We start from the raw sequence: 16345 nt of genomic DNA, 5'->3' as shown, positions 1-16345 counted from the left end.
ATCTCTAGCACTAACTCTTCGTCTTCGTCATCATCTATTTGTTTGTTTTCTTCCCTTTCCTTTCCTGAGCCAGCGGCATCAAATCCGATGGCGGTGGTGAAAGACAAAGCGGAGTCAAAAGTGAAAAGGGGGGAGGGATAGGACCACCAGAACAGAACGGGAAACTAACTGACATCCGGGTCTCGGCCCCGGGTTGCGGGGAGTGGGGGTGAGGTGGGAGTGGGTGCTGCTGCTGGCGATGGCAGGGGCACTGTCCGGTCTGGGCAGGCATGTTCATGAACCATGGCACAGGGAAGGAAGACAGGGCAGCCAGCACCCCCACCCCACCCCACCCCACCCCACCCCTTGTGTTGGCAACAGGCAGGGGTCGCAAACCATGACAAGAGGACATAAGGCAGCCTCGCCTGCTGCAGAACGAGAATGTAAATGAGCGTCGTAGTAATGGATGTGGGTTATGGAGTTAGGAATAGAATAATGGCCTATTTCGCAGCGAAACGGGAACGAGAACGACGAGGGGATGAGAGTGCTCGAGGATGGAAGACGATTTGCAGCCAACTTTGGTAACAAATCATGGTTATGCTCTCAACGTTCTTCGTCCCCCCGACAATCATCAATGGAGTTGTTCTGGTCTTCTCGACCCTGCAATTCGACAAGCAAGTAGAGGGCGTTTGTTTCATTGGCTAGATCTTGGGGTTTTGTGCCAGGTTCAGGAGGTCTGAGAGAAAACCAGGAAGAACAGTAAGCAGCTTGTGTAAGAGAGAGAGAGAGAGAGAGAGAGAGAGCGAGCGAGCGAGAGAGAGAGAGAGAGAGAAAGAGAGAGAGCGAGAGCGGTAGAGGGGGCAACGAGACAGTGTAGTTGTAGTAGTTGTAGTGTTTACTGGTGTGTGGCGTTGTTGTGGGTGTTGGCTTGAGTGCCCGAGGGTGCAGCGACATGAACTTCAAGTTGGTGAAGGAGGAAGCATACGCGATAGACATCGAGTTACAGGTTAAGTCGCAGGTGGGTTCCTTAGTAGAGTTGTGCTATGTTAGGGAGGAATCAGAGTAAGAAACAAGGTTTGGGTCCTGTGTGCACGCGCACGGTTGGGTGTCGGTTGCATGATGGCTTCCATGTAGGAACACAAATTGTGAGGCTAGGTGGGGAGCTGCGATGGTCGTGGTATGAAATGGGCCATGCTGCAGAGGAGAATTACAGTGAACGACGCTGCGAGAGACGTTGCGGAAGGGGTTTGTTGGTCAGAGTCGACAGGGTTGTGGGGCGTTTTGGTATCGGAGTTGTGTGGAATTCGTCCGCGGCAGGTGGTTCTTGGAGCCCAAGATTGCAGCTAGTCTAGTGATAGTCATCCATGTAAGTAGAGAGGAGTATTGTTTGAAGGAGGGAGAGGGTGCGAGGCGATGTCGTTGTGTTAGGCGAGGCACAGCAGTTGCTCTTTCGAGAACTACAGGTGCATGTGCAATCGAATATTTCTGAGCATTTTCTGTGGTGGATGTACGGTGGCCCATTGTCGGTGGCTATTGATTGGAACGAGAGCGTAATGTATGAGAAGGTAGTCATCGTTTCGACGGGCGGTAGCAGCGTAGTTGGATGCGTGGAAGCTGTGAGTGGACTGGATCGCAGCTTCCCGCTCGTCCGTCGCATCTGCAAGCGCATCATGTTTTGTCAGTGGGAGCCAATTCGCACGTTTACAGCCCTCATCGGTTCCAGCAGTTTGTACACAATGCGGGAGATTATGGACATTGAGTTTTTAATGGTTTGTTTTGCAGGTCTAAAACAAGCTAGAGATAACTTGGGGAATACTGTAGGAATTGCATATTGACTTCATCTTCTGTTGCACTGATCATTCGAAGGATGTGTGCAGTGTAAGATCGCATCAGAGAGCTTCCAGGGTCGGCTCTAAAGCAAGAAATTATGCATTACGGAGGTATGCACGGAGGTATGCGTAGTTTTGATGAAGGAGCCACGAAAATGGACGAGTTGAACTGTGAGCTATGGCATGCGTGCGCCGGGCCTCTAACGCAACTGCCTCCAGTGGACAGCCTTGTGATGTACTGGCCACAAGGGCATATTGAACAGGTACGTCCTTGTGCTAGTTCCCTCCCTCGGCGAAAAGATTACTTGCTTAACCCTTGTACGTGTCGTACTCCAGGGCCTGGCCTCGTCGGGGATCCTTGACATCACTTCCTTCGTGTTAGGCGGTGGCATTAGAAACACTGATAATGGTGAGTTAGTCTTGCTTCATTTTACCACTAACGAAGATTAAGATTGCGCTCTGGCAGGTAGTTGCATGTACGCCAGATTCTGCAGGCGCTGCGGATGTTTATCAAGCGTCGAAACAATTTTCAAATCTACCCGCTCATTTGCTTTGCAGGATAAGCAAGATTGAACTACAAGTAAGTAGCATACCGATATCTTGTGCAGCTTACACGGACAGTCCTGCTCGTTCTACTAGACACTTCAAAGGCGCTCCAAACTGGTGACGCATTTTCAGTGGATTTATCTATGGACATGTCCATCTAATGATAGTAGGGGTTTGGTGGTGCTCTAAGTTATTACTTGGTGCTGTGCAGGCGGACCCTCAAACTGATGAGGTGTTTGCGCAGATGGATCTCACTCCGCAATATGAGGTACTTCCTGCTGTTCAGTAACGCTTCCACCTTATGCACGTCAACATTCTAAATGTTCTTTCACGCTTTTCATATCCGCATCTTTGGGCATTGGTAACAGTGATTGTGATCCTGGCAGACTGAGCTCAGCAAAGAGACGAAAGACGCTCCATCACCAATCCAGCAGAGCAACGTTCGGAGTTTTTGCAAGACGTTAACTGCAAGTGATACGAGCACCCATGGAGGTTTCTCAGTACCTAGAAGAGCCGCTGAAGAGTGCCTGCCTCTGCTTGTGAGGGACCTGTTCTTATTACGTTCAAACACAGGATATGATTTGTAGCCTTATCTAGTAAACAATGCTTCCTCGATTCTTCGTGTATATTCCTGGTTTGTACATGGCACTCATGAGCTCACAATGCTTGATCCATTTACTTGTCAAAGTAAAGGGACGTCTAATTTTACGTAATATGCATTCATCTAATCATGATTTGTCCCGCTGATTCAGGACCACAATATGGTTCCCCCATGTCAAGAGCTCGTGGCTAAGGATTTGCATGGCAAAGACTGGAGCTTCCGTCATATTTATCGAGGTACTTACGTACCCATAGTGACAGTCCTTCGTACATCCTCTTATTCGCTATTAGAACTGCACAATTTAATCTGCAAGCGCTTGAGGGGTTCAAGTTAAGTGCTTATAGCTTAGCAATATTCATCTTTGGTTTTCTTCGTCTGTCCAGGTCATCCTCGGAGGCATCTTTTGACGACAGGATGGAGTGTTTTCGTCAGTCAGAAGAGGCTTGTTGCAGGGGACACTGTCATATTCCTTCGGTGAGTTCTGGCATATCGCTCTCTTTTCCCTTGTGCTTAGATATGACGTGTAGTAGATACATGGTAACTTATTGGAATATTGGTTTCACTGAGTGACACTGAATAACGATATTGGTCAGTACTTGCGTTGGTGTAGAGTAATCTTCAGTCCTTCGATACTCATGCTCCGCATCACGGAGATACATGTGATGATCAATCTTATTTTGTTCGTGATCTGATATGTCATGGATATTACTAACAATGGTGTCATTTTCTCTTCAGTGGAGAAAATGGTCAGCTCAGAGTTGGAGTAAGAAGAGCGTCAAAGCAACAGCCGCAAGCGCGTTCTACTCACTTTAGTAGCGCGAATTTGCATCTAGGGGTGTTGGCTGCAGCATCTCATGCAGCCACTGAAAGGCTGCGTTTTAGTGTGATTTACAATCCCAGGTTGGTTCATCTCATGAGAGTGGTTGATGATGTATTCAATTCTCCGTTGTTAGGTGCACAATAATGCATTTGAGAGTTGTTTGTTTGTTTCAATTTGGAACCGTTGTGGCAATGCCTAAGCAAAAGATTCTCACCCTCTTGTGATTGAAATCCTGTGCTTGGGATTTTTTAATCTCGATCATTTGTTGAGAGTGACTTCTTACTCTAGACAGAATGTTGTCTTACTGCGTGCAGGACCAGCCCATCTGAGTTTGTTATCCCCTACCACAAGTACTTGAGGTCCGAAGATAACAATCTGACAGTTGGGTCCCGATTCAAAATGAAGTTCGAAACGGAAGAGTCGACTGAGAGGAGGTATGATGCTATCTCCTTTTCTTCTAGCTATTCTTCTCGCTTAACCTGCATATATTTCAAGTATACGATTTGGGAACGGTTAGTAAATATTGCAATATGTTTTTGAACTTGTATAGGTACTCCGGTACTATTGTAGAAATAAGTGATGTCGACCCACTGAAATGGCCGAGTTCAGCGTGGAGGTCCATGAAAGTGGAGTGGGACGAATCAGCTAGTGAAAGGCACGAAAGGGTATCACCGTGGGAGATCGAGCCCTTAGTGCCGATCTCTACCTTGCCCACACCCCCTGTTGGGCCTAGGCCTAAGCGCCGACCACCTACCTTTGTGACAGACTCGGCCACTCTGGGTACTGCTTCTTTACTTGACTCCTATGAATGTCTGTTACTCACGATCTAGATGCACTATCTCCGCCCGTCCACCGTTTCGGTCTGATAGTTTCTGTTCTTCTCGGGTTAAAATGTGGTGTTTAATGTTGTTAGTGATGAAAAATATATCTTACCTTATTTTGCGTGATCACTTCTTTTGTTGTAATTTAACTCTGCCATTTGCTAATACATTGGTCGCTGTGATCTGCAGGACCGAGTCAAAGTGTGTTAGATCCTTTTCAGTCCAACAAGCTCGCAAGGGTTCTTCATTCTCATGACCCTCGAAATGAGCCAAGTATCGGAGATGACGATGACGGGGATGCTGAATCTTCCCGGACCTCTTCATTGGTTGTAAAGCAGGAACCACCGCCCAGGAATGGACATCAGATTTGGTTACAGCGTTCAGACGTTGCATCTTATGGCATACCTCCTAGCCCTTACGTCAACCGAAGGTTATCATCTGTGCCACCATTTGCAGCTCCCCTTCCAGAAAATACAACTGAGCTGCAACTGTCAGTTAATTCTGGCAGCTTGGATCAAGCTCCCAGCAATGAGGATTCGAGTGTGTCCTGGGCATCCTACATGGGTACTGGAGCTTATCAATTTCGGGATCCATCCTGTAATAAGATTTTGCCAAGTTGGCTGACCAATTCCAAATCAGCAAATCTTACGTCTCCCCCAGTGCCTGCAAGATCTCAACTGCCTATCACCTCGCTTAACAATGATCCAAAAGTGTTACATGCACACAATTTGTCCTTTGAATTGTGGGAAACGGTTGAACAGGAGCAACTTAACGCGTCTCCTGCATTGGAACAGCAGTGCAAGTTGTTTGGCTTCAATCTGGCTGATAAAGTAGTACCTACCCCTGTGTCGTCAGCACCATCACTTTGTGAGGACTCGGAAGGATCAGGCCCCTGGTCTTCTTCTGATCACACTTCCTCTACTTCTGCTGACACGCGCGTAGGAATGATTGTAACTGGAACTTATCAGCCGCTTGTGGCTCCAGTGAGAAGCGGAACCAAGGTGAGACCGTTTTCTCTCGTTATTTTCAGTAAACATTGAATTCTTATTCGATTCTTTATGGCATTAATGATGCTGAAACGATACCTGGTTCTTATGCAGGTCTATTATTCTGGAAAAGTTGGTCGGACTATTGACCTCAAGAAGTGTGAGAGTTACGCCGCCCTGAGACGCATGCTGGCATCCCTCTTTGGTCTTGAAGGTCAGCTCGACGATGTCACGAAGGGCTGGCAGCTCGTCTATACTGACCATGAAAATGATGTGCTGCTCGTTGGAGATGATCCCTGGGAGTAAGTTGCTTTTGTCACTAATGTAATTCGTTTTCAGTCTGTTTCAAAGTCTTTCCAGCCTTGCCGCATTTTTGTTTTTTGATTTCTTGTTTTGATTCTATGATATGCCTCTAACCAGGTTGTTCTTCGTACAGGGAGTTTTGCAATTGTGTGCGCAGTCTGAAGGTCCTGTCTCCACAAGATGCTGCAGGACAAAGCGTGGGAAAATATCCCATGACAAACTGTGATGAGGATGATGATTGGCAGTCTGCAGTGCAGAGCAGTGGCTGAAAGACGCCTGGTCATTCTGGATGTGACTCCAAGTGTTCATATCCTGGTTCCTGCTTCATTTCTTCTCTTTCTTTCACCCTTCGTCTTCATTCTTCTAATTTTTTTTTTTTTTTTTTTTTTTTTTTTTTTTTTCCTTCTTTCTTTTCTCCTTTTTTGAGATTTTGACTGCAGGTCCTATATTCAGAAGTGGTGGCTAGGGATGGAAGACTTTTCTCCTTTGTAATAGGAGAGTTTTGACTGCAGAAGTCTCATCCTTGTACAGCATTACGTTTCTACAGGCGGTAATGTGAACCTTTATGGTAAACTTAGGATTGTATTCAGCGGCAGAAGTATTATGGTTATCTATAGAGCCTTTAAAAGTGATGGCAGCCGAACTGGTGTGTGCACCTTTGGGTGCGTATGTGGTTCCATGCTTATGTAACTCCATGAAGTGGGTTCCTTGAGGAATGCTATTGTTTTTCATATTAGATCGTGGATATGGCATTCCTGCATTTTCTGTGGTATTTCTGAACTGTAGCGCTGGTGAGTAGGCTGAGAGAAGCTGGGGTGAGCAATGTTTTGTATGTCATCACGTAATCATTTAAAATGATGGTTTTTGGGTAGCTGAACAATTCAGGCGGTTAACGTTAACGATCGATGCATTCTTTGTTAGAACCAAAAGCTTTAAAAAGGTGTGGAATAAATTGAAGTAGTTAATTAATAAATGGTTTTTAGGTTAACAGGATTTAAATATTAGATTTTTCTGTTTATCAATCGGTTATTTTAAGAAAATAAGGACACATTTTAAGTATCTAATAATTTGATCTAATATGTAGCATGATTTTTATTTTTATTTATTTTTATATTTTTTTGTTAGTGATTTTTCTCATTTCTCCATGCTTTGAATAAATATGTACATCTGCATGATGCGAATATTCTATCGGATCACATTTGACAATGTCGCCAATCTATTCATCCTTCCAGGGTGACCACGGGTTAACATTGTGATGCATAACTCATTTGGAGTGCAGAAATAATAAAATAAAAAGCTAATCTATCAATATTATCCATTGCTAATATAACTAAGTAAAATCTTAATAATAATTAGAACACCTTCTAACTTCTTAAAGGCTTCTAAAACTTTATCGAACTGAAATAAGAAGGGTACTAAAGAATTTATATGGCCTCCATTTCTACCAGGATAACAGAATGAACACTTAAATACATTTTGGTTTTAGAAGATTATGTACTTTATTGCAATGATATTTTATAGCTTCTGGCAGTCATTTTTTACTTATTGTGATTTCATAAAAACTATCAGATAAACTTGTTGTCATATAGTAATTATACAGGTAATAATGTCGTATTTATTTCTAAAATTCAATTTTTTTACAGTTATGTCATTGAAAAAAATCAAATGCTTTACGAAAACAACATATAAAAGTTTTTTTTTTTTTTTTTTTTTTTTTATTTCTTTTATCAAACAAAAGAAAAGAATACAATGCGAAGTTTAAAAATTGCAATTCTGGTTCCTTTTAAAGACTAATGAAACAAACAATTATAGTTTACTGTGTAGTTTATTGGGCTTACTATCTTATGAATAAATTTCTAATTAATAAATAAAATAAAAATAAGTAAAGATGTAAATTAAGTATATTAGATTTTTTTTTTTTTTTTTTTTTTTTTTATTTTTTTTATTTTATTGATTCCAATTCAAAGCCATTATATGTTATTATTCAAAAAATATTTTTAGTTTATTTATAAACTTCTAATCTAATAAGCTTTGTTTTAATAAAATTTCAACTTCAAAATCTTTTAATATTGGACACTTGCAATAACAACTCCAACAAAATCCAAACCTTATGTTCTTCAGTATAATTTAGAGATTTATTTTCATGTAAGTCTAATTACATTTTGAAAGTTGATAAAAAGATTGTTAAACACAAGAGTAAGTATTTAAAATAATTTGCTGTATTAACTAGTTTTATAATAGATCAACCTACATACTCAACTTTGACTAATAGTTTGGAAGCCTACCAAGTAGTTTGAAAGCCTAACAATTCTTTGTGTCTAAGATTATAAATTTAATTATAGTTGAGAATTTATAACTATTAAATCTCTAAAAATTTAAATAAGGAATTTGCAATATGCAAGAATAGCACTTAAATTTTAATTTTTTTGCTTTAAATCTATTATAATATATAGAATTTTTTAAACTTTGGTAATATTTAAGAAACTTCTAAATAAATTCAAAGCAACTAACAATTCTATGGTTAACCAATTAAAAGTGGTCTTTTTTGAAAGATAAAAATAATTTTATAAACAAAAGCTTAAATTTTGTATAGCTTTAGATCTAATGAGAGAATAAAAGCCTTTTCTTAGAATTATCAATCCTATCACGAATAAAGACCTACAATACATTAAGATCTTAACTTTTATATTTAAAAATAGAAATAAATAACTATAGTACCAAAATTCTTTTATAGAAAAGAATATCAACATAATAACTAATGTAAGAGAAGAAGAATTTGTTTTAGCATGTAGTCTTGGCCTCTTTATACAAACATATAGAAATCATAAATGAACCACCATCCTTATAATATTGTATAAGCTTGATTTATTATCTAAACTTGATCTTGACTCCTTAATAATAATATACTCAATACATGAAGAAAGTGACACCTTTGTGAGATCACATATTGTAGATTCAATATAAGAATAGTTAATTGTATAATACATTTTGACGAACCAATCTATACTACTATCTAAAAGAAAAGATGATTTCAACATCAACAATGCCAAACAACTTTAATAGAACTTTATTATTAGTAGGTTATAGCAACAACAATTCAACTCAACATTAGCCTCACTTAATACTATTCTAAACAAGGCTGACAACTTATAGCTCTTTTCATTTAAAATATTTGTATTATAATTGTAATAATTATAAATATTGATTAATATCTATCAACATATTACAATTAATATCATGTTACTTAGTAAGGAGAATCAATCTTTTATAATATTTTAGTTCCAACTTTCAATATATTACAAATCTAAATTGAGTAACAACATAGTAGATTCATCCTTGATGAAGTTACATCTATAGATTTAGATGACATATAACGTATTAAATCCTATCTATCTTTGATGCCACTTCATTAATTTATAATCTCAATAGGCCCTCTTTCAACATCCAAATTTTAAAAAATAAGTAATTTAACTTCTTAGAAAATTACAAAATAAGCTTTTTAAAGATCTTAATCTTAACTTCACTTCTCTCAATTAAGATTCAAATAACTAGCTTGATCTTAGCAAAGTAAGTACAAAAAAAGAGTACAAAGAGATGACAATCAAAATTACCACCTCCAATAATTCTAATTGACTTTAATGTTATTATTCACTTATTTTGTAACTCATATTAGTAATTATATATATATATATATATATATATATATATATATATATTTTTTCTATCATAGAAAATCTAAATTTAAGTATCTTACCAATTTCTTCTCTACCACATATTGAGTTCCTGTCAAATGTAAGCTTCCTAGCATTTCACTCTATGTTTTTAGTTTTAAGCTATCAATCTTAAATTATAGACTAATGCCGCCAAACACATTCTATTTGTTGCAAGGCCAATTTCCTAAGTGGGTCTCATGAGTACAAGATAAGTATCTTAAGTAAGATCTATGCTAATAATAGATGTCTTAGAAATATTCTAAAATCTAATAACTATGACTTAAATAATATAAGAAATGAATAAAAGAATTAAAAATTTCTACTTATTATATTCAAAGTAAAAAAAAAAAATTAATTATTATTTTATTATAACATATCTATTGGATGAAAGGAAAAAAATAAGAATTATATTATAGAAGAGTTTAATTGAAAATATAATATCAAATTATTTAAAAAAAATTAAAAAAATAGTAAAAAAATAATTTAATGCTGATGATAATTTTATGCAAAAAAAATTCTATTTACTTTATAAAACTATAAACAACGTAAAATAAAGTAGGTTAATAAAAATAATATTATAAAAATATCAAGTTAAAATTTTATATTTGTTTCTAATAAAAATTATTAAAAAAATCTTAATTTAATACTCAAAAAGAACTAATTGTGAATGAGGATTAAAACCAAAGCTTAAGGTATAAAACCATGCATCTATGGCATCTGTAGAATTTATTTGTTGATTAAAAAGTGGAATTAGAGAGAAAAATTAATAATATTTTTTTAAGCATATTTTTTGAAAGTTTTAAATAATAATAACATTATGAAAGTTTTGATAAATTTGGATTTTTTTGTGTAACTTTGTTTTTTGTGGTATAAAAAAAGCTTATATTTTGATAGATTTAATGAGTTTTATAATAAATCTATAAATAAAATATTTTGGATTAATAAAAAAATTTGTATTAGATGTATATTATATAATTAAATTTAATTAGATAGTGAGATTAAAAGTTATTAAAAATCAAGTAGATTAAGGTCTCAAAAATTATATTTTAAATATAAGTGAGGGCTTTTATGATTTTTAATAATTTTCTAATTAGAATAAAATGATGTTTTTAAGAGCTAATAGTTGACTTTGTCTTTGATATTTATGCAAATATCTAGATCAAATAAACAATATAAAAGGGAGTTATTGTTATAAAAAGTTTGACATCAAGGTTAGAAAAGAAGGACAATCAATACCTAAGAAAATTAGAAAGCATCTAATATTGCTTCTTAAAGTTGATGCTTTAATTTGATAAGGCAAAATATATTTTTTATAGAATTAAGTATCACAAATTTATCTTTTATTGTAATTTAATAAATCTAAGATTATTAAAATATTAATTTAAATGATATATTTATATATATATATATATATTTAAATATTTAGTCTTTGGATTGCCTAAATCTTCTTAATCTTGTTTTCTAAAATTATATCTTTAATCAAATTACTTAAATTAAAGGGCATCAAATTCTTTGCCACATAAAACACCACTCTAATTATATTTTGGCTCCAATGTTATCAATTCTTGACCTCTCAAAAATACAACTTTATGAACTTTTTAATAAAATAACTTTCATTTTTTTTTTTTAGCTTCTTAGTAATAAATGGTTATATTCTATTAGCACCCTAGATGTTGTCCCCAATCTTTAGCAAATATTGCAACAAAGAAGGATAATAATACAATAAAGAAAATAAAATAGAAATATAATTGGTTATAGCACTATTGTAAAGTTAGAATAGAAGCAGTGATTAGAAAAAAAATTTAGATATTATAAGAATCAGAGAAGGAATAATTTTTTTTCTCTTTTACTTCTTTAAAAATTAGACGTTTAGCTATGAATGAAAACAACAAGATTACTTGCTGCATTTTTAAAAGTTATGGCTAGGAAAAACATTATAAGTTTTTGTACTCAAATAAATAAAAGAGAAGCATAGATTCATTGTTTATAAGATATATATAATTTAATTGGATAGCAAAAAAATACCTTCCTAAAGGAAGTGTTTACAAATTATGTATATTATTATAATATAATTAATATTACATAATGAAAAATTAACTATTCAAGTATCTACAATTATATTAAATATTATACTAATTATAGTAGAAATAGTAATATTATTTAATGAGCTATAACATGCAATCCTAGATCCTAATTAGCACATCTAATATTTTAAAATTGTTACTAGAATCAACCAAGTTGTCAACTCAATAGAATTTAAAAACCCATTTGTCACAACTTTGTAAAAAACAACAATTGATTTAATTTATAATTTTAAAGAATAATTCTTTGTTGTATCTTGAAAAGAAATAAAAAAATAATTTTAAAAGAAATTTAAGAAATTTAAAATTAATAAAGAAGTATTATAAACATTAGATGTAATTAGGCAACATCCAAATAAATCAATAGATATCTTTTACAATCAATTCAAGAAAATATTGATTAAATTATAAACACCAATTAATGACTTTATATTATATAATTGATTCTAAGAAGGTTTATATATCTATTTTTAATAAATATTAGTTTATATAAAAGTTACTATATTGTGCAAAATAATAGACAAAATGATATAAATTTCTAAGGGACCAAGTGATATTGTTAGTTATAACATACTACCATTAAGGTTGGTATAATAATTATTCATATTTAGTATCTTCAATTATTAGCATCTATTACCTTGCAAATAGGATCTTTAAAATCGAAACAATCAACTTGCAAAAAAACCACAAAATAAAGCAATAATATTATATCTAGATAAAATCTATCACAATATCTTTCAATCAAATCAACATTTGCATACAAATGATGGTTGTTGGAATTGTGGATCCACTTAACATTACAAATAAAATTATCTAATGTATAAATCACAATAGGTGCCATTTCATATAAAGAATCAAGAGTGCATAGGCAATATAATAATTTTTGAAGTGAAAGATACAAACATAAGTATTTCAATCATTTTTGTTGCTATAATTTGATTACAAAAGACTAGAATTTAGAGATAGTGGAATACCATGTAGAACCTTGAAACTATTTTTTCTAAAATATTTAAAAAGATTATATAACCTCAAAATAATATAAAAAAATTGAAACAACACAATTTGATAGACTAACTTGGAAAAAAATCCTAGGTATGACAAAAGTTACAATCACTTTAGAAAAACTATTGGAATTCAATTTTAACCTCCAAACATATCTACTATCATTATTCAAACCAATCACCACAACTTTAGAAGTTATTGATATAAATATTGCAATGATGGATCTAGATGTTATAATAATCCATATTTAATTAAGATAGTATTAAAGAACAAATACTTTGAAGTCACAATACTTAGCATCAGTAAGATTGCACATAAAGAGAGTATGAAATAAGATATGTCTCACTTCCAATACCCAATACTTATAGGTAGTGGTTGTTGTCCAAAAAGACAACTTCCATTCTTTGACTTTTGTACACATGGTCCTAAGATCCTTTTGGCATCTCACTAACTTCAAGGGTATCCTATGTCATATACTAATTACTCTTACATAGTCTTTGGATATTTCCTAGTTAATACTTTATTCTCTTGACTTTGACTCTTAGTCCTTGACCTTGACTTATATCCATAGGATTTTCTTTCTATACACTAAGAGTCGATCTTTTGACGATTAGCAACTTATCTAAGATAATATCCTCTACAAGATAACTTAATCTACTTTCACTTTTACTTCAACACTCTCATTTTGCTATTGGTCAAAAGACTTTCAATCTTAATGCCTTTGTCAATATTTGGTGTCTATCCTTTACTAATACCTTTGTCAATAAATCAACAAGCATGTCTTCCATTATACAATACTTCATATCAATTACTCCCATTTCAATATTCTCTCTTATAAAGTGATGTTGAATGTCAATTTGCTTGGTCCTTGAATGATGCTTGGGATTCTTTATAAATGCAAGACATCCTTGATTGTCACATTCTATTGAAGTTGCTTCTATTTGAACATCTCTAATGTCCTCCAAAAGTTGTCTTTGCTATATTGTCTCTATTGCACCATGGCTTGTTGCTATATAATCCGTCTCCATTGTTGACCTTACAATTGTTGGTTGTTTCTTGCAATTCCATGATATAGCTCCCATTCCAACAAAAAATACATACTCTATTGTTAAACTTCTATCATTTACATCTCTAAGCCAATCCACATCACAATAACCATTCAAAGTAATGTTATTACCTCCAAGACATAATTTGAAGTTTAAAGTGCCTTTTAAGTATGTGATAATTCTTTTGATAGTTGCACAATGGATTAGTCGAATCTTTGACATGTATTGATTCATAACACTCACTGCATATACAAGGTCTATCCTTGTGCCAACCATTGCATACATTAGTGAGTCTATTGCTGCTTTGTATGGAATTCCTTGTATTTGACTTTCAACTTCAGTAAATTCTTCATCCGTGAGCTTCATCAACTTCAAATTGGCCTCCAAAGGTATTCCAATAGGCTTACATTCCTCTATGTTGAATCATTTTAAGACTTCTTTAATATACTTGCTTTGGCTCATTATAATGGTCTTCTTAGCATGATTTCTTACAAACTCTACTCTTAAACAATAGTGAAGCTCCCTCAAATCATTCATCTCATATTCCTTTTTTTTTTAACTTTGCCTTCAATCAATCCATCATCTTTATAGTATTGATTAAGATGATAAATCAATATGAACTCATTTGATTATATGACATATAAGGAATGATTAGCCTCACTCCTTACAAATCCTTCATTTACAAAGAATGTATCAATGCATTGGTACGATGTCCTTAGAAATTGCTTGAGTCCATATAAAGATTTTTTCAACTTATAAACAAGATGTTGATTGCTCTCTTATACAAATTCTTGAGGTTGATCCATCTTGATGTCTTCTTTGAAGCTTCTATTTAAGAATGCCATCTTCACATCCATTTGATGCATCTCCAAGTCTATTGCTGCCCCAATTGCCACAATAGTTGTAATGGTGATGAATTTGGCCATGGGAGTAAATGTCTCATTGAAATCAATACCAACAACTTGTGAGTAGCCTTTGACAACTAATCTAGACTTGTATCTCATAATATTATCCATTACATTCTTTTTTATTCTAAACACCAACTTACAATCAATTAAAGTTCAATTTGATAGAAGTTGAGTTAATTTCTAAGTTCCATTGTCGATGAGTGATTTATATTCTTCTTCTATAGTATTTTTCCACTTCATAGCATCCATGGACTTCATTGTACCACATAAATTGAATGAATCAGTAAGAAGAACAACATTGGCATGTTTTTCACTTACTTGAGAAAAAATGTGGTCCTTCTATTATTCACAATGTGTTTTTTTTTTTTTTTTTTTTTTTTTTTTTTTTCTCTCAAAAGATATCTCCTTATATTTGGAGAAGATTCAACTTCTTGTATTTTAGGCTCTCTTCCAAGCTTCTTCTTTCTTAAAGCTTGTCTTTTCTCACTTAAAGATTGATACTCCTCATCATCATCATTACCATCAATATCTTTATTGTATTCATTGCTAATTCCAATAATTGAAGGTACTTTGTGGTCTACCTTCTTTGGCACTTCACTTTGATTTGCATTTCTTCCATCTTCATTGTCACCATCAACTTCTTCTTCTTTCTTTGCTGAAATTGATGATAAGTCTATATATACACCATTACTTATACTTGGACACATCTCCAAGTACTCAAAAAAACTCTTATGCTCTAAAAACTCAACATCATGACTTTTGATGATCTTCTTGGTTTCTAAATACATTAGCCTATATGCTTTTATATCTTCACAATATCCAACAAATATACATTTTGTACTCTTTGCATGAAGTTTAGACCTCATGCAATCTGGTACCTTTGCATAAGCAATGCATCTAAAGATCTTCATATGTGAAACACAAGTTTTCTTGCCATTTCAAGCTTCTTGTAGAATCATTGATGTGAGTGCACTTGTAGAGCACCTATTTCTTGTATATATTAAAGTAACCACGGCTTCAACCTAATATTCATGCCTAAGATGTTGTGCATGAAGCATACTCCTTGCCATCTCCACAATGGTGTGATTTGCTCTTTCAACAACTCTATTTTATTGTAGAGTGTAAGAAATAGAGGTTTGACTTGCAACACCTTGAATCTTTGAGAATTCATCAAAATGCTTTGATATGTATTCACTTCTATTATTCGTACATAACACTTTGATCTTACACTTACATTTTTTCTCTTTAAGAGCCTTAAATTTCTTAAATCTTGAAAAACACTCATTCTTAGCTTTAATGATATAAATCGACACTTTTTATAAAAAATCATCAATAAATATGACAAAGTACCTTGCTCCTCCAATTGATGGTGTCTTCATTGATCCACAAACATGAGAATGCATAATCTCTAACAATTTGATTGCATATGTTGCAACTCCATTTGGAAATGAACTCTTTTGTTGTTTGCCTTATATACAACCTTCACAAGTAAGTGTCATGGCATTGTGGCTGAAATGACCAAGATCCAAATCCCTTACCATGGATTGAAGCTCTTTCATGCATTTGGTATTCAAATGACTAAGTCGTTAATGCCAAATTTTAAACTTATCTTGGTCTTGTGGAAAATTAGCAAATGCCACCACTTCAATTCCATTCACCTTTTTACAATTGATAAAGTAGAGATTTCCATTTGTAAGGCCTTTGGCAATA

At 34.3% G+C, this 16345-nt stretch overlaps 1 protein-coding gene across 2 annotated transcripts; it reads left to right on the top strand.

The window, feature by feature from the left end:
• Positions 1 to 854: 854 nt before the first annotated feature.
• LOC112282885 (auxin response factor 1) lies at positions 855 to 6621 on the top strand. Of its 2 annotated transcripts, none has more exons than XM_024521020.3 (13): positions 855 to 997; positions 1857 to 2071; positions 2275 to 2388; positions 2566 to 2622; positions 2741 to 2893; positions 3107 to 3191; positions 3339 to 3429; positions 3691 to 3855; positions 4090 to 4209; positions 4326 to 4555; positions 4786 to 5597; positions 5697 to 5884; positions 6019 to 6621. In XM_024521020.3, the coding sequence occupies exons 2-13, from the start codon at positions 1907 to 1909 to the stop codon at positions 6152 to 6154; spliced, it is 2316 nt and encodes a 771-aa protein (XP_024376788.1). In that variant the 5' UTR covers positions 855 to 997; positions 1857 to 1906; the 3' UTR covers positions 6155 to 6621. The 2 variants fall into 2 exon arrangements, with proteins under 2 accessions (XP_024376788.1, XP_024376789.1); XM_024521021.3 differs by lacking the exon at positions 855 to 997 and adding an exon at positions 1327 to 1442.
• The last annotated feature ends 9724 nt before the right edge of the window (positions 6622 to 16345 follow it).

Source organism: Physcomitrium patens, chromosome 5, assembly GCF_059467195.1.
Source record: "Physcomitrium patens ecotype Gransden chromosome 5, ASM5946719v1, whole genome shotgun sequence".
Classification (NCBI taxonomy): domain Eukaryota; kingdom Viridiplantae; phylum Streptophyta; class Bryopsida; order Funariales; family Funariaceae; genus Physcomitrium; species Physcomitrium patens.
This window is presented reverse-complemented; position numbering and strand designations above follow the sequence as displayed.